The following is a 19,259-nucleotide window of genomic DNA, read 5'->3' as shown; positions in this document are numbered from 1 at the left end:
CATCCACAAACTTATTCGTCTGTTAGATTTTTCAAGGGTTTGGCTTTTAATACTACTCCCCAATGCTCATTAGAAGCATCAGTTTATAAGATAAGGAAATCACCTAGCGCAAGAAAATATATTGGAGGAAGATGTGTTAGTTCCCTCTTTATTTGTTGGACAACCTTTGTGTCAGAATCATTCCATGTCCATTCACTATCTTTGTATAATTTTTTCAGTAATGGTCCTTTTTTAGAGAGGTCCTTAATAAAATCACCCATAATTGGGAATTTCGAGAAACTGTTGTAGGTGTTTCTTATCATACAGTTTATCAGAAAACTCTTTTATTTTTCCTAAAATATAATCTTGTAATTGTAACCCGTTCTGTGTTAGAATGAGTCCAAGAAAATTGATAAAGGTTTTCTCTAATTCAATCTTTTTTTTATTTAAAATTATTCCATGTTGTTGGAATACTTGAGAGATTTGTTTGAGATGTTCTTGATGTTCTTCTTTAGTAGAAGAGAAAACAAGAATATCACCAATATATACAGCCACAAAAGGTAAATCTCCAAATATAGAATCCATCCATCTTTGGAAAATTTGAGGAGCTCTATTAAGACCAATAACTGTCCATTGATAATGTTTATTAAATGGAACACTAAAAGTTGTGAGTGGTTTACTCTCGTCAGTCAATTTGATTTGCCAAAACCCTGATTTACAGTCAAATTTGCTAAAATATTTAGCTGTTCTGGTCTTATGAATAAGAAAATATTTTCTTGGGATGAAGTATCCATCGAAAATAATGTTTTGATTAAGCCTTTTATAGTTGATTCCCATACGGGCTTTTCCTCTAATTTTTCAGCATGGTTGCATACCATAAATGTTGGACTAGTGTGAGGACTTGTTGATGGCTCAATTAATTTGAGTTCTTATAACTTTTTTAATTGAATATCAAATTCTTTAATATCTTCAAAATATAAAATTGGTTTTACTCTAATGATCTTTAGTGGATCATCGAGTTGAATATGGAAAAATCTTGGGCTTTTATTCCATTACTTTAATGGGTTGTCACTAAAGTTATTATATAATTCTTAGTGAAGCCAATGAGTGGGTTCTAGAATTCTAATAATTGGTTTTGGTTTAAAACCTTTCTCAATGAAAAAACTATATCGAGGGAGAATTGGTATCGTAACCTCAGTAGAATTTAGAGTTATTTTAATAGAATTATGTAAAACCATTAAAGGAAGATGGTTTTGTAAAAAGGTATTTCCAAGAATAAAATCACTATGCATGAAGGGAAAAAAAAGAATTTTGGGAATAATAAATTGTATATTATTCAAATAAATTGGAACTTTATGAGCTTTGTACTCTAAAGTAACCAAAGTTCCTGTGACACCATGGACATAAATTGGTTTTTCCATTTTTTCCCAATAGTGTTCAGGGATTGCATTCCATTGACAAACAGCGTATGTTGTTCCTGTGTCAACAAGGACATCAAGGTTATATTCTTCAAATTGTGGGAATTTAAAGATACCTTTTACATAAATATGTTTATTTCCTTGATTTAATGACAGTATGATTTCTTTTTTTTCCCCTTTGTCTTCCAACTCATATTTATGATAAGAAAGCATATTTGATTCTGCTTCAGACTGGGTATCTGATTGTTCAGAAGACTACGTGGGATCGTAGCTTCTAAAAAGTTGAGGATTATAAGGAGGATATTCAGAAATTGAATTCCTTCCTTAGACAGCAGATGATGAAGAAGATCCTTCACCGATGGTAGAAAAGGAAAATCTTCTTTTAAGATAAAAAGTACCTCCAAAAGCCAAGATATCAAAGATTTGGAGATTTCTTGGCGGTGCTTGAGGTTTTGGCAAGATGTCTGTCAAAATCCAGTTTTTTAGGATCTTTAAGTCATGCCAATTTAAGAGCCTAGGTTCTAATTCTGTTTCATAGGCACGAGGTTCAAAGATCTCAACTATTCTTTTATAAGCTGGTTGTAACTTTGTATAAGTCATGTTAGTAAGTTCATGAAGACATTTCCATGGGACCGCAAGATTATGACCGTCAGATCTCATTTCTAAATTTTGGGTTTTAATCTTCAGAACTACTGAATCACAAACTGCAAGGTCTGTAATAGAGACAAAATAGTTTGGTTTGAGTTTGAACCAAATATGGTCATGTACCATATTAGATTCCATTCCTCCTATGAGAGCTTTTACAGGACTTTTGTATAAATCTTTTATCAAAAAGGGCAGCAATAATTGGTACGTCCATTCCCTACCTAAATAAAGATGTAATTTCAATTTGTATTAAACCTATATGAATATATCACAGTTGAGAGTGTTTCTTCTACAATCTTTTTATTTGATTAATGTTAAAAATCGAAAATTCTACTGTATTTTCATCAGTTCCCCAAGTAGTGGTGTTTCCACTGGCTTGATCAAAAAAATCTGGTGGTCCAGAGATTTAATTTTGAGGAATTGTAAACCTCAGAATAAGAAAGTTTTTTATGTTTGTTAAAACAAAATAGTAAACAAGAATCATTGATGGTAACATCTTCCTAACAAGGTCAGAGAAAGCAACAGAGTTTTGTTCCTGTTGTGGAACTTGTTGTAATTCTGCTTCTTCAGAGGGTTGAGAAGCAATGGTAGAGTGCATCATAAAAATAAATTCGACATCTGAGTCGGAACAAGCAGAAGTCAAAGCAGTTTCTAATTCACAAAGAATGTCTTCAGAATCAGAAATCTTTGTTTCAAAAATAATATCAAATTTGTTTTGTTCCAAAAATTTTATTATTTTTTTATGATTATTTTTCTGGTTGGGACATTCATTTGCAAAATGGCCCAGTTCATTGCAAAGGAAGCAACAACAATCTTTTTTAGATTTACGTTGTCATGTGAATTTGGGTTTTGTAGGTTATTTATGTACAAAACACCTATTTGAAAATTTATTTTTTGGTTGAAACCTTTTTTTCCAAGGCTTCCATTTTTCCATTTAAAGTTTTTAATTATCTTATACCTTCTTGAAGGTTTATAATGAGAAGGTGGTTTACCAAACTCATAATTGGCTGAATAATATCTTCGACATAAAGGTGGGTTAACTTTCTTGCTGAAGATTGACCATGTAATCAATATGAATGTCTGTGCAAAATAATCTTTGACTATCGGTTACTTTGGTAGTAAATCGGTCTGCTGCTTCAAATGCTTTTCTCCTTAATGTTATTAAAGCACATTTCCAGACTTGTCGATGACCACTGACTTGGATTATTTCAAGACTTATATCTTCCTTAATCTTGGGGGGTCCAATTTATGAATCTTGGTTGGCAATAGTAAAAATCCAGATTTGATAGGGTTGATAAAAATGTTCTCTTTCCCACCAACCCAAAGAGTAAATATTAAAAACCAAACCGAGACAAAACTTCCAATTTTTGAAAATACGATAAATCATGGTTTGCATCATCATGGGTAGATGACGGCTAAATTCTGTGTTGTCGAGTTGAAAAACAATTCGTCCACAGAGTCCTCATTCGATAGTGTGCATATCTCATGAGTCAGTGGAATGATAAAAAAGAACTCTAAGATAATTTTCTTGAAAAAACAAGTCTTTGAGATATTTTTGTAATATCTGTTTAAAATGAAAAATATTATCTTCAACAATTTTTCTTTTGATAAATTTGAAGCATTCCTTGGGTAGTACATGCCTCGCCTTTTCATAAAGACAAATTCGTCTAATTTTATGAAAAAAATCAATTCTGGCTTCTTACTATGATTGCATCTGGTGTCATTTAGAGAAAATTTATAGGTACCTTAAGCTTTGGAATGGTTCTAATTTGCTTTTGTTTAATTTAAAATGATCAGAGGAAAAATTTGGTAAGAATTATAAGTACAAGATTTTTTTTAATGTAATTGCAGCTTAGTCACTCAATAAAATGAGTGAGGATAAGTAAAGACTTGAATTATGTCAGCTATACTAAAGTGAGGATGATGAAATTTCGGTGATTGATAGGCAGATCAAAGATGATTTGAAGAACTATATTTAATAAAGACTAAATGAAGAACCAAACAAACAAAACAACAAAAAAAAAAAATTCAGCCTTATCCCAACTTAATAGGATTGGCTACAAGGATCCATGAAATTACAAAAAAGGAAAAGCAAAAGTGAAAGGAAAGTAACACACTAATAGCAAAAAGTGAAATCTCAGCTAAATGTGGTTTGTTACATGGATCTTGCCCTCCAATCGGCTCTACTCTAGGTCATAATTGGGACAAGGCCTAAACCATGCATGTGTTCCCTTACTACTTCTCTTACGGTCATTTAGGTATGCCCTAGCTCTTTTAGTTCCTTCAATTTGAATCAGATCACAGTTCCTTACCAGTGCATCCTTCAGCCTCTATCGAACATATTGCCATACAACCTCAAATGACTTTCTCGGAGCTTATCATAGATCGGAGCAACTCCCAAATCAACTCCAATATGTTCATTCCTTAATTTATCCTTCCTAGTTTTGCCACACATCAATCTCAACATCCTCATCTTTGTTATACATAGCTTATCTACATGTTTCTTAATTGCCCAACAGTCCGCCCCGTACATCATAGCCTGTCATACAACTGTCGTACAGAATTTTCCTTCGGTCACAACATTCCTGACGCACCTCTCTACTTCATCCATCCCACTTTATTTCTCTGTCAAACATCATCCTCTATATCACCTTCTTTATTAATGGTTAACTCCAAATATCTAAAATAGTCACTTTGCGAATCTCTCTCTCCTCAATTTTCACCATATCGTTATCCATCCTAGTGTGACTAAAGTTATACATCAAATACTCTGTCTTCGTTTGACTTATCTTAAAACCTTTTGACTCATGGTTGATCTTCATAGTTCCAACTTAGCATTAATCCTTGTTTTTGCCTCATCCACCAAAACAATATTGGCAACAAAGAGCATATACCATGGAACCTCGTCTTGAATGTTCCTAGTTAAATCATCCATGATAAGCACAAACAAATAAGGGCTTAAAGATGATCCTTGATGTAGCCCAAAAGTAATTGGGAATTCACTACCTTACTCTCACAGGGTTCTCACACTAGTCACCACATCATCATACATATCTTTAATTATATCCATATATTTAACTCAACGCCCTTCTCTTCTCTAGCACATGATAGATTAACTCTTTAGAGAACTGTCATAGGCTTTTTCTACGCTAATAAAAACCATATGGACAACCTTTTTGCCTATTTTAATTCTTTCCATGAGCCTCCTGAGTAGGTAAATAGGTTATGTTGTGGATCTACCTGGCATAAAAACAAATTGGTTAACTGAGATAGTAGTTTCTCTTCTCAACCCATCCTCGGTTCGGATTGCAAGCTGCAACTCGCTTGCATGAAGCCGGAATCACTAGTAATCATTGGTCACCCCATCTTACAATTTGTACGGTAAATTACTCAAGGCTCACATAACCCATGCCGGATTAATCGTATTTTGAGCATGGGCCTTCAATAACCTTCTCCCACAGTATCATAGTATGACTCATTAGTTTTATGCCTTTATAGTTTTTACAATTCTAAATAAACCTTTTATATTGTAAATCGCAAATACAGTGCTTCTCCAACACTCATCTAGCATTTTCCTTATACTCATAATCTTGTAAAAATCTTGGTTTACCAAGATACCCCATATAATCCTAAGCTCTTCCACACTACTATTGGGACCTCATCTTGGCCTGTTGTCTTACCCAGTTTCATCTTTCTTAACACTTCTTTAACTTCAACCACTCCAACCTTCATATATATATATATATATATATTGCAATCTTCCAGTCTAATCCTACTCAAATTGTCTACATTTAGTAGGTTGGAAAAATAATCATCCTAGCCTAGATTAACCTAAGTTAAATGGAGTCTCTATCGCTCTGCTCAAAGAGTCAAATATCAAACTAAATACACCTCAAAGTTCATAAGACAAAAAGAGATTTTCAGGTCTGAGATCCACATCTATGAATTGAAAGGTCTGGATGATCAACTCTGCAATTAGTTGTTAGAATCAATAGGTCTTCAAATCGTTCATTTGAATAAACTGAAATATTTCTTAGCTTAGTTCTCCCAGCTTTATTAGATCCTTTAAGTTTAAGCTTCATTGATCTAAAAAATCAGTCTTGTTTAAGTGCATGGTCTACTAGTGGTGAAAAATCCCTCTTTACTTGCTTATCAATTCCAGCAACTCAGACTCGGATCCTCAGGGTCGCCAGAATACTTCGTATCAACAGATACTCAAATGTATCAATATGGATTCGATCCAAGATCTCTTATTGAATTGCTCATTCAATGAGAGCAGAAAAGAATATATTATGTATTGTATTTGCGTCTCGTTTATCTCTACGAGGTACTAGACGAAAGAAAACGATCTTAGAAGGGACTACTAGCACTCTACCATCATCACATTTAATACATCTAACATGATTAAAATCCGTACTCTTCCTTTCTCTCATTTTAGCTATCTTATAGATAGTTTTTTCCCTTCCTTCGGGTTCAAAATATTATAAAGGTCATCATATTTCTTCGCCTTGCTTTCCCCACAATCTTCCTAGCTTCATTTCTGGCAACAATATACCTTTTTCATTTTCTACTTTTTTGGTCCTTTGCTATGTCAAAATTATCTTTCTTGGTGCTGATGGTTGTCTATACCTCCTCATCCCACCACCAAGTTTCCCCTAACGAATGCCCTTTGATTCACCAAGGATTTCTTTAGCAACCTTCTTAATAAAGGCCATCATCTCGGTCCACATCATATTGGTGTCTCCCTCAAAGTCTCACTTTCCTCGTCTGACCACTATATCAGTAAATGAATCCATGGAATCTCCTTATACCCTCCACCACCTTATCTTGGAGCAAACAGGTTTCCATTTCTTATGTTCTTGCGTACTTAGACACATATCCAAGACCCTAGTCCATGTTGACAGGTTAGGCTCTTCCCAGATATAACCTTACAATCCTTACATAACAATGTCGGACATTCTAATTAGGAAGAAAATATTTGGCTGCTATACTGTCCACTTATGTAGGTAACTAGGTGCTCATCTCTCTTTTCAAAAGAACGTGTTCACAATGGGTAGATCATAGGCTACCGCAAAGTCTAAAACTGATATCCCCTCCTCATTCCTCTCCCCAATTCCATATCCTCCATGCACATCTTCGTAACCTTTACAATCTCTCCCAACTTGTCCATTCAGGTCACCTTCTATAATAATATTTTCCCCCTAACCAAAACCTTCCACTAATCCATCAATAAATCTAATAAGAGATGATAATCCATATATCTTATAGACCCTACGACACTACAAATGAAACAAAACATAAAAAGTGTGTTTATTTCAGTGGAAATAAACCTTAGGTGTTGGATTATATATATGTTAGACCTTTAGTCCGAAGGGTTTTCTTTGTAATATATCATTTTAATGGGCCTAAAAATATGAATAGGAGGTATGAATACAGGATCTAATTAATTAATCTAGTTAGAGTGCTATTTCTTCATTTTTAATTGTTGTTAAATGAAATAGCTTAGAGGGGTGAATAGGTTATGCTAGTGAATTTTAAACCTATTCGAATAATGATCCCCAAATGTGATTGTGAATTAAAATATGCGGAATAATAAATAAACACAATTACACAACTCTAAGGTTTATGGTGGTTCGACTCAATCCGAGTCTAGTCCACTCCCTAAAAGTTCCACTTATAAGGTATTCCACTAGCACTTCCCTTTCGGTACAGTAGGTAGGCAGGAAAACCTTTACAAACTCTTTTAAGGATAAGAAGATCCGTACAATCTCTTTACAAGATGAGAGGGTCCTTTACAATCTCTTTCAAGAATGAAAAGATCCTTACAATCTCTTAAGGATGAGAGGGTCGTTATAATCTCTTAAGGATGAGAGGGTCCTTTACAATCTCTCAAGGATGAGAGAGTCCTAACAATCTCTTAAGGATGAGAGGGTCCTACACACTTGTCTAAGTACGGTCTAGATCAATGTGTAAATAAGGTGTCGAATTCTAGAGTTAACTCAACTCTTGGACAAAACAAATTTAAAATGGAATAAAAAGGTTTAGAGTTACCTCTTGTGTGATGCGTGAATGAAATGCGATTTTATAAAAGAATGCACCTTTGAAGTCTTTTTGATGCTTGCAATGTAAATATCAAGATATAGATGAAGATTTGTAAATAACCTTGGGTTCCTTTTGAATGTAAAATGAAGAACTTGAACTCAAGAGATGGTATAGACCAGTCTCACTTCTAATGCTCAAATAATGCTCCTTCAAGGTTAGGATTAATTGTTAATTAATGAGTAGTATTAGAGGTATTTATATGTGAGAATAGGGTGCTAAAATAGGCAAAAAAATCTCACTCAAACGGTCACTATTTGGGTCTACCGGTCGAGGTCGACCGCCAAAGAGCCGTTGCATAAAACTAGCCGTTAGAGCCAGTTGTAAACCAGCCGGACTGGCACCGGCTAGACCGGACACATTGTCCGATTAGGTGCCAGTCGACTGCCCGCAGGCTCAGCCAGACCCAATTTGACAAGGTTCTGAAAATCTAACATTTTGTCAGTATTTTGGCCGTAACTTTCTGGTCTAACATCGGATTGACCTGATTCCAAGGGCGTTGGATTTGTAACTCAAATTTCTACAACTTTCATGAAGGGAGCATCTTCTAAAACCCATTTTAAGGTTGACCAAAATTCCTTGAACAGGGTCATTTCTATTTTCTCAGCAATTTCCTAAGCCATGTCATTCCGAGCATGTTCCTAACTGCTTGTAGGTCTTTACACATGGTCAAAGTACATCCTAAGGTCATTCTAAATTAATATGAACTAAAGAATGCAATATTTAGTGCATGCTTATGAGCCGCAGTATAGTGTTTGTGTATGGTGTGTGCACTATTACATTGAGCTACACATAAGGTCTTCTATTCATCTTGTAGTTGGTCCTCAAGAGTCTTCATGTTGACCTTGCATGCTTGATTTCTTCCATGTACTTCAATTCACTTCAAGCTTTGATACTTTGAGGTCTTGATCTTATAAAGTCTGATACTATCTGATACCTTCTTCAAGTAATGATACCAACTTGTTGATACTCCTCATTTGATGACTTCAATCTTCATTTCTTCCTTTCATTCATCAAAGTCTCTACAAAACAATACTTGAAGGCAAATTGTGAAATACCTTCATATGTTTGTTATCATCAAAACCAAGTCTAAGAGTGTGGGCATGTCCCTAACATTAAAGAATTTTAGTTAGGCTGTCATAGGTCTCTGAGTCCAGCCTTGTTTTACGCTGCTTTCCTCTATTTTATGCAGGATTAGTCAGTTTAACACTACCTCCACAGCAAGCTATTGTCAGTAGGAGTTTTAAACTTAGTTTAACCTACTTTGAGTCTTTTATATAAGGCATAGAGGCTACAGCTCTGCACACAAATTTTGACTTTTTCTTTGTTTTGGTCTGTGAGACTCTTGCATCTGTTGGAATCTGGTGTGCTTACTCTTGTGGGATTCATGGGTGTTCAACTGCTCTAAGATTCAGCAGTGAACTTTGGTGGGATTCCAGGTTGGGGTACTATTGTACTGGTGAGATTCTATCCCTGCAAATCAGGTAGGATTCTTGATTACATCGTCCTCTTCTCTTCTTCTCCATTGACTACAAGTTCAGTTTCTGAAATTCTGCTCTATTCTTCTTCAGTTTACAATTCTGAATTTCTGTATCTAGTTCTCAATTCCATTCAGATTTTAAACCCAAAATCCTAAATGATACTTGAAATTTTACTGCAAACACGTGTTTTCAAATCTTGTTTCTTTTCTATTTTCTGGTTTCTAACCTCAATTTTAAGTACTGATTTTTAAGAACAGGAGTAAATTTCTGCTTAATTCCTGGTCTGAAATCTGATTTCACAACTTGTAAAATCTGTCATCAAACTCTGCAATCCTGGATTTTTGATCTAGAGTCCTAATCACGATAGGATTCCTTCATATTCAAGAATCTGTCCATCGAACCTTGGCCAAAGTAGAGTTGTCTTTATTCTGTTATTGATTCTCTCTTGAAATCAGGTATGTCCTTATTCTTTTGATCCCCTCGCAAGCCGATCTCCAATTGGATTCATACTGGTTCGAGATTAGTACTGCACATTTGCCTATCTGGTTTGTTTTAACAACAGTGATAAGTTTTCTCTTAAATCTGGTTTTGTCCCTTTTCCAGTGATCCAGTCACAAGTTGACCCTCCTATTGGCCATCAATAGTTAGGGGTTAGCACTGCATTACAAACCATAGATAATTCGTAAAATTGGAATATCTAAGGTAAAGAAAACTTTAGGCTCCATCTGGTTGGAAAATAAATGAAATTAAAACAAAAGGATAATGGAAATGTTTGTAATTATTACAAGCAATGATTGTGTATCTAATTCAAACAATTACCAATTATAGTAATTTTTTATTTTTAAGTTCAAATGTTTAATTACCATATTTTGTAAGATTTTAAGCTGGTTACCCCATCATCATTACAAATTTTATTTCTAATTTATAATAATCTTCCTTCCTTTCATTTTCATTCTCTTGCAACCAGACGGAGCCTGAAGGAAGTTGAAAGCAGGAAGAGCTTTCAGACATGATAGCGGTCTAGAAGCTCACTAAATTTTGTCCATCACTAACAAACTTTTATGAGATAGTTTTGTTCATATTTATCCAAGATAATGAAAATACTTTTTTTATTGTGTGTGTGTGTGGAGGGTTTTAAAGATAGTACCCAGTTTCATTACACGGAGGATGCACAATTATAAAAGTTTTTGTTTCATTACTAACAAACAATTTTTATAGGCATGAAAAGAATTTTATTACTTTGAAGCAGATGAGAGATACAGAAATGGAACAATGACAGAGGCAAAAAATAGAAGAAGAAAGTGAGAAGACCATATAATAGATGACCCTACGCCCCCTCCCCCCTCTAAGGGGGCAGCATTGGCCCAAAGACTAACAATTAATCAAGGCACAAACTGCAGACGAAAGTGAACAGTAAGCAACAGGTTCGAATCCAAGTGACATAACACTAATAAGCTCAGGAATAAAAATGGATTGATCTATCCATTAACTAGAGAGAGAGGACATGCGCACACAACTAAAGATATCGTAGATAACAAAAGAATACATGAGGTACATACCTTCGGCACCATAGAAGTAAGTTGATCCTATGCCCAACAGTTGTGGCCCTGGCACCATGCCGGTGGCGACCGCGATGAAGCACAGCTTTTCCCGGAACATGGAAGTAGTCTAAGATTTCCTAGTAAAGTAGCAAAGACTGAGCTCAATCAATAGTGTACAACCACAAATAGTAACAACCTAGCAGGAGAAGTAACCAATGAGGAACAGGCTCAACATATCATAACCATTTAGAATCATAAAAATCCAAATTGACTCTAATCTTGATTTTCAAATTGCATTATACATGATTTGATGATAGGAACACTTCAAATTTTCTCTTGATAAGTAATGTCAATAGCCAATCTGGAATACCTAAAACATCCCGCCAGTTCATAAGCTTCTATCCATTGTATTCAATCTTGAAAAGTATTGTCCATAGCAGGTTAACATGTATGGAGTTGAGGGATGTCAGTATGACACCAACGATGCAATATGGAAGAAACAGAGTCTCAGGCGTCTCACCCATCTCAGTCAAGACATCCCAAGACAGGCTGATTAATGCAGGAGTAGATTACAAGTAATTAACTCCTCAGTTTATAACCCCAAACAATACAAATAAGACCAGAAAACAAAGAAATAATACAATCAAATAAATCCCCAAGGATACAATACTCATATAGGAGCAAAACCAACCCAAAATCTAACCCGATAGGAGAGAGAAAGACTTGTTATAGAGCCGGAGAGAGAGAAGTGCGGCCACGGCTGTAGGAGTCCGATTGAGTTGCACTCTTTGGCGTAGATAGTCCCTAGGGAGGGTACAAAAACAACCAAAGTTGGGAGGATTCTGACAGCTGGTTGTGACGTTACAAGGTTTCTTAATTTTCTAACCTAGAAGAGAAAACTAAGAAGAACCTTTAAAAACAGCAGCTGAATGCTTCCAACAGTAACTAGGTAAGGATCGTGGGACCCTTATGAGGCCTAAAATGCCCTAATTAAAGACCAGGCTGAACAGAGTACAGAAGAGAGAGAGAGGAGATCAATCTCTCTCCTATTCCCACTAGGATTGCTAATCGGTTCTGATTCCTGGAGACTTTTATCAAAATCTGAACTACACCTCTTGAATGTTACAGCAAATAAAATAAAAAAGAAGAATAAAACATATGAGGGATTGAGAAGGGTGAAAGAGAATAAAGGAAGTGGCTATCTCAGCCTGGGCTTCTCACCCACAGCTATCTCAGTTGTTCTAAGCATTTAGTTACAAACTTTCTTTCATAAATGCAAACTTTCTTTCATTCAAATCTCCCCAATAATGGTACATATGCATTTCTATTTATAGAGGGGAAATTCACAATCATACTAATACTAGAAGCTAGTTTCCCAATAGGACTAGACACTCCTACTACAACTAGGAATTCAAAATAGGACTAGAACTTGACTTTATGACTCCAACATAGAGTAGGACTAACAAACAGATAGTCCGTATAGGACTTTACAACCAACTAATGGCCTAATGGGCCTTTATTAAATTAAATAGCAATTAATTAAACTAATGAATAAAATCTCGTTTTCTTACCTCTACCCATACTTTTGGCTCATTAAAGTGACCTATTTCAAAGAAAACCCATGGGATCAAAGACCCAACACATACATAACACAACCCAAGGCTTATTTGCAATAAAATAAGCTCAAGTGACTCATCTACATCAACTCGCCCTCTCTTAGAAAAAATTCGTCCTCGAATTTTGTAGAGTGTGAGAGTGATTATATCATAGTGCACGTCCCTCTTCAAGCCGTAGAAAAATTCCGGTAGTTCTTTGATGATAAAGATGTAGTCTAGAATGTGAGGAGCTTGATCTTCAAGATACTTTAATGGGATGACAAACTCCACATGCTCAACTTCAACATCTTTGGATGTATCCATAGGGTATGCGCCTTTGAGCTCTTCTAACTTCAATGCAGCACAAAGCACTTTTGGTTCATCTACCTGGTGGTTCCTAATGGTTCCATTAATGGTTCAAACACAACTTCACTCTTGAACTCCTTAGGATCTTCCTCTTGGCTGTTCACAATCATCATAGTTGTTGAAGTGTCAAGTTCTCTAGTCTCAACCTCATTGTCCATTGTGGTAATCTTGTTGCTTTCTACTTCTCCCACATGAGTCTCGTTGATGGGAACATCAATGACTAGTTCTTCCTCAACAATAGGAATAGCTGAAAAACTTTTAACACTAACCTCAACTTTTGACTCTAGTTCACTGGTCAGAGGTGTCTTCTCTTGTTGCTCATTCGCAATAGAGGCCGATGATTCCTTCATATTATTGTCAAGTGTGGGTGGCCTTTGGACATCTGGTGGAAGGAAGTACATGTTTCATTCATGTTCAGATAAGTACATGCCTGCCAACTCATACTGCATCTCGTCCCACGTTTTAGGTTTACATTCTTGAGCTTTAAGTTGCCTTTCACGGACTCTCCATTGCATTCGAACACAATCACTCATCTGGGAACATGCATATTGGCGTTTTTGTGTCTCTGTTAAGTTGTAGTTATCAAAGTACATAACCAATTCACGCATCCATTCAAGGAATTCCCCATGAAAATAACGTGGCTAATCATTAGATTGGGCAGCAGTAGATGTATTATGATGGAAATCCTGTGGAGGGAAGAGCCTTCTTTGAAAATATACAGGGAGGTATTGTGTCACTAACTGGTACTTCATCTCTTCCCAAGTCTTAGGCTCATGTCCTCAAACTCGGAGTCGCTTTTCATGGACTCTCCACCAATCACTAGCATGACCAATCAACCGGAAGCAAACAACTTGAAGCTTTTGTGTCTCTGTCAAGTTATAGTAGTCAAAATATTCCTCTAGAAAATCTAACCAATCAAGGATGTAGAATGTATCCCTTTGTCCAGCGAAGTAACGAACTGATAGAACCATCTTCGGTTAGGCCCTGATAGATTGTTTGGAGCTATCTTCAATCGTAGCTCTAATACCACTTAATGCAAGAGTAGATTACAAGTAACTAACTCCGCAGTTTATAACCCCAAACAATACAAGTACAAGTAAGAAACAAAGAAATAATACCATCAAATAAATCTCCAAGGATACAATACCCATATAGGAGCAAAACCAGCCCAAAACCTAACCCGATAGGAGAGAGAAAGACCTGTTATAGAGCTGGAGAGAGAGGTGCGGCCAGGGCTATAAGAGTCCGATTGAGTTGCACTATTGGGCGTAGATAGTCCCTATGAAGGGTACAAAAACCCCCAAAGTTGAGAGGATTCTGACGGCTGGTTGTGAAGTTACAAGCTTTCTTGATTTTCTGACCTATGAGAGAAAACTAAGAAGAACCTTCAAGAATAGCAACTGAATGCTTCCAACAGTGACTAGGTAAGGATCGTGGGACCCTTATGAGGCCTAGATTACCCTGATTGAAGACCTAGCTGAACAAAGTACAGAAGAGAGAAAGAGAGGAGATACCACTTAATGCAGGAGTAGATTACAAATAACTAACTCTGCAGTTTATAACCCCAAACAATACAAATAGGAACAAGAAATAAAGAAATAATACCATCAAATAAACCGCCAAGGATACAATACCCATATAGGAGCAAAACCAACCCAAAACCCAACCCGGTAGGAGAGAGAAAAACCTTCTATAGAGCTGGAGAGAGAAAGGTGCGGCCAGGTTTGTGGGAGTCCGATTGAGCTGCACTCTTGGGTGTAGATAGTCCCTAAGGAGGGTACAAAAACCCCCAAAGTTGAGAGGATTCTGACGTCTGGTTGTGACGTTACAAGCTTTCTTGATTTTCTGACCTAGGAGAGAAAACTGAGAAGAACCTTCAAGAACAGCAGTTGAATGCTTCCAACAGTGACTAGGTAAGGATCGTAGGACCCTTATGAGGCATGGATTACCCTAATTGAAAACCTGGCTAAACAGATTACAGAAGAGAGAAAGAGGGGAGATCGATCTCTCTCCTATTCCCGCTAGGATTGTTGATCGGTTCTGATTTCTATAGACTTTTATCAAAATCTGAACTATACCTCTTGAATGTTACAGCAAATAAAATAAAAAAGAAGAATAAAACAGATGGGAGATTGAGAAGGGTGAAAGAGAATAAAGGAAGTGGCTATCTCAGCCTGGGCTTCTCACCCACAGCTATCTCAGCTGTTTTAAACATTTAGTTGCAAACTTTCTTTCATAAATGCAAACTTTCTTTCATTCAAATCTCCCCAATAATGGTATATATGCATCTCTATTTATAGAGGGGAAGTTTACAATCATACTAATACTAGGAGCTAGTTTCCCAATAGGACTAGACACTCCTACTACAACTAGGAATTCAAAATAGGATTAGGACTTGACTTTATGACTCCAACATGAAGTAGGACTAACAAACGGATAGTCTATATAGGACTTTACAACCAACTAATGGCCTAATGGGCCTTTATTAAATTAAATAGCAACTAATTAAACTAATGAATAAAATCCCGTTTTCCTACCTTCTACCCATATTTTAGGCCTATTAAAGTGGCACATTTCAAAGAAAACCCATGGGATCAAAGGCCCAACACATACATAACACAATCCAAGGCTTATTTGCAATAAAATAAGCCCAAGTGACTTATCTACATCACTGATTCACACCAAGAAAACACTTATGCAGCCACATCCACAGCTGCAACCATAGTTAAACGGTAGCAGCAGCAGCATAAGCCGGCTGCCGCTGCCACGGCCACAGCAGCTGCGATGGCAGAACAGCAGATTGCAGAAGAATCTGCTGAAAGTTGGGAAGCTGAGTTCAATTGTACTTGGTTGCAGGGAATCTTTGATTGCAATTCAAACCCAAAGCCCCAAGTCAATTGAGATTTTCATGAGGGAGATCTTGCCTTCAAACCAGATCCCTCCCCCTGGTTGTGTCTCTGTCGGGAGCAAACCCAAATAGAGTATCTTGACCCCAGATCGCCATCACTTTTCCTTTCAATTGGCCATTGGACTACTAAAATTCTCTCCAACTCAATTTCATAAACAAGCCGAGATTCTTATTGTCAATCTAAAAAGAGGGAAGAAATAGACGCATGAGAATTGTCTATAACAGATTTCTTTGAGATGGCATGACTGCTACAACAGGGGGGAGGGAACTCACCTTGAAGTGTGAACAACCAGAAGATTGATTAACTCAATAAGCCGAATAGTAATCAACCTAAAATACTATCATACCTCAGGTTGAGTCTCTGTGTTTACATGGTTATCACATCGAACGCCTCGAAAGAACAGTTCTCCACCAGAAAACTGCTTACCCAAGCACACATTCAAAGTTACTTCTGAGTCATCCACATGGAAACCTACAAATACAAAACTGTTGTGGCTCAGGAGAGAAAGAAAGTTATGATTTTTGCCTTCAGACTTTCCAAGGTAAAATATTCTAAAAATAAATATAGAAAAGAAAAGCAGGGGGAAAGAGAGATGAAAAGGCAGAAGCAGAGGGCAGAAAGAGGTGTGGACCAGTAGCAATAGTTCCATATCTCAGCATGCCATCAAATAAAAAGCAGTAAAGCAGCCTTAGCTACATTCCAATCATATTCAATCAGAGAACTAAAAGAAGACCCCCTCAAGCCCCTACAAAATAGTTAACACCGCAGCCTGTGGGATTTGCCTCAAACCCTACAAATTTAAAATATAATAGTTTCTCCTCTCTTCCCCCCACCCCCCGCCCCCCGCCCCCCCCCCCCGCCTTCCCCTTTTTTTTTCTCTTTTTTGTGTTATGCAACAAATGGATTTTATCAACTCAAGATGAGAATCAAATTACAATGGCCCAAACAAAAGTTTAATACAAACTCCCAAAACAATTAAAAAAAAAAAAAACGAAACAAGAGTCCCAATAGTTTCTCCTTGTCATCCTCTCTCAATATATTTTCTTTTTATCCATCCGGAAAAAAAATAAAACAAAAAAAAGTTGCTTCACGAAGAAGATTTTAGGCAGGCCCTACTACAATTGCATTATTGACACACTCAGAAGTCAGAAGACACTTTACTTAGCAATTGAAAATGTGTAGCAGCATAATGACTCCAATAGCATTACTGAGAAATGGAAGGTCTACGAAAGAAGGGTCATTGATTGGTGCAATGGCCAATATTTCCATTTAACTGTACAACTTAAATAAAAGAAAAATGGACATAAGACTTCCATCGAAATGGCAAAATTGTGTCGTGTTGCTTTGGCATTTCAACCAAAAAATGCAGTCCAATCAGTAAAATGCCAAATTTCCTCGCCTTTTGACCTCTTCCATCGAAAAACTGCCAAGATCAGAAAAATCATCTCCAAACCCTATTTCAGTCCATTAAAAAAAATGATGAAAATCCGATTTTTCCCTCCTCAATTAACTCTTTGCGATCATGAACAAGAATATTTGAAAAATATTAGTGGTTTCGGGGCTTTGCTTACAGACAGAGGTCAGTCTCAAAAATAAGTCATTTTCTTCCAGATGTATGCTTCAAACTCAAATGCATGAAGAGAGTAACGTTGCAAAGTAAGATAGATGGTTCTGCATGGATTTGGTGATAGAAAGAGGGGAAATTTGCATAGAACTCATTTTTCCCAAAAAATTTCAAGATTCCTTCTAACACTAATATAATTATATGTTAACTAACAATAGGCCAATCTACAACCTGATTTGGGTCCCTTGAACTTTCTATCAAAAAATTAATTACATAGACCAAAATAAAGAAAATTGGCCAAAAATAATTGTTCAGCTCTTTCACAAATTTGCATGCAAAAAAAAAAAAAGAAGAAGAAGATAATGAAAAACATCTAGATGACAAAATACATCATATTATGTTACAACACCAGTCAGTGGCCATTATATTTTCCACTCCAAAAGTTTTTTTTATTGAGTTTTAAGTAATTATTTTATTTTTTTATGATTTAATAATATGTAAGAAAAAAAAATCGAACCCAAAACAGATGAAAAGAATGTAATTGTATACCATGGGTTCTTGTGAGTTTTAAAGCTTAATGTGCCGCATTTCACTATTTCTTTATACCAGTCAAAACCTAAACAACAACTATCTACTTAAGTTTGTATACCATAAAACCACCTTAGATGGTTTTCCTGGCAGCTAATCATTTCCAGATGTCTCCCTCATGGTTTCATGGAAAATTATGGAGATTTCTCCACAATTCTCCGAATTTCAATAAATTTACCAGATTCTCCAAATTCAACAAAATATTTCAATTTAATAGGGGCAAAATCACCTTCATAGTGAAATTTGAACCATGTTCCCAAGACCCTCCAAAAGCCAGACTCATGCCAGGTTACAGCAATTTTTTCCCTGTTTTGATTTTAAGATTTGGTAGGCACTTACCCAGGTCAACATCCCTATCCTTTCCATATTCAACAACAAAGCCATGATGAGAATCAAGCGTGGATCCACCAACTTCAGGAAAGAACACTGCACGACCAAAAAATAAGAAGAGAAAGAGAGAGAGTGAGAGTGAGAGAAGTCCAGAATTCATGCACAGGTATCAGAAGATTTATCTTGTGTCAAATATACTGAACTGAGAAGCTCACTTTGAGCAAAATATATCACCTCTAGACATAGGGCGAATGAAGTCATCCATGAGCTTATCAAGCATGGTTTCCAGGCCAAAATCATCAAGAACAGCACCATATTTATTCATAGTGTTTGGACGCATGATTGTGACTTTGGATTCACGAACCCACTTTTCAAAATTATCCACCTAGGGGATCAGAAAATCTCAGTTAAAGGAGCTTAAACGAAGAACAGATTCTTAAAACCTAAAACTACAAAGTAAAGTTAAATATACCATGTCCAATACCCCATATAAGGATAGCTCATATACCTCAGATAACAACAATTCACAAAAGCTTGGCTGAAGCATTTCAAAGGTATAAACTCCTGGCGAGGGTTCTGATATTATACTTCTTAAGCTCTCCTCTGTATTATCACCAACTGCTTTGATAAATGATTGGGCAAAGAACTTTCCTGGGTTTAAAGTGTATAGCTCTCTATATAAAGGCTGTGCAGGATGGGAAAAAGAAAAAGAATAAGTCCACAACTTCCACAAGCTAGTTAGTC

The 19,259-nt window shown here is 36.3% G+C and overlaps 1 protein-coding gene across 1 annotated transcript in view; it reads right to left on the bottom strand.

The window, feature by feature from the left end:
• LOC122082466 (2-oxoglutarate and iron-dependent oxygenase domain-containing protein CP2-like) overlaps positions 1-19,259 on the bottom strand; it is a 34,736-nt gene that overhangs the window by 6,744 nt on the left and 8,733 nt on the right. The window contains exons 3-7 of the mRNA XM_042650056.1: positions 19,024-19,200; positions 18,750-18,900; positions 18,525-18,611; positions 16,380-16,504; positions 11,182-11,300 (exon numbers count right to left, since the gene is read on the bottom strand). Coding sequence (XP_042505990.1) covers positions 11,182-11,300; positions 16,380-16,504; positions 18,525-18,611; positions 18,750-18,900; positions 19,024-19,200 — 659 coding nt within the window. The remainder of the gene's footprint in view (positions 1-11,181; positions 11,301-16,379; positions 16,505-18,524; positions 18,612-18,749; positions 18,901-19,023; positions 19,201-19,259) is intronic.

This window comes from Macadamia integrifolia, chromosome 6 (genome assembly GCF_013358625.1).
Source record: "Macadamia integrifolia cultivar HAES 741 chromosome 6, SCU_Mint_v3, whole genome shotgun sequence".
Lineage (NCBI taxonomy): Eukaryota > Viridiplantae > Streptophyta > Magnoliopsida > Proteales > Proteaceae > Macadamia > Macadamia integrifolia.
The sequence above is the reverse complement of the archived record's forward strand: the minus strand, read 5'-3'. Positions and strand labels throughout refer to the sequence as shown.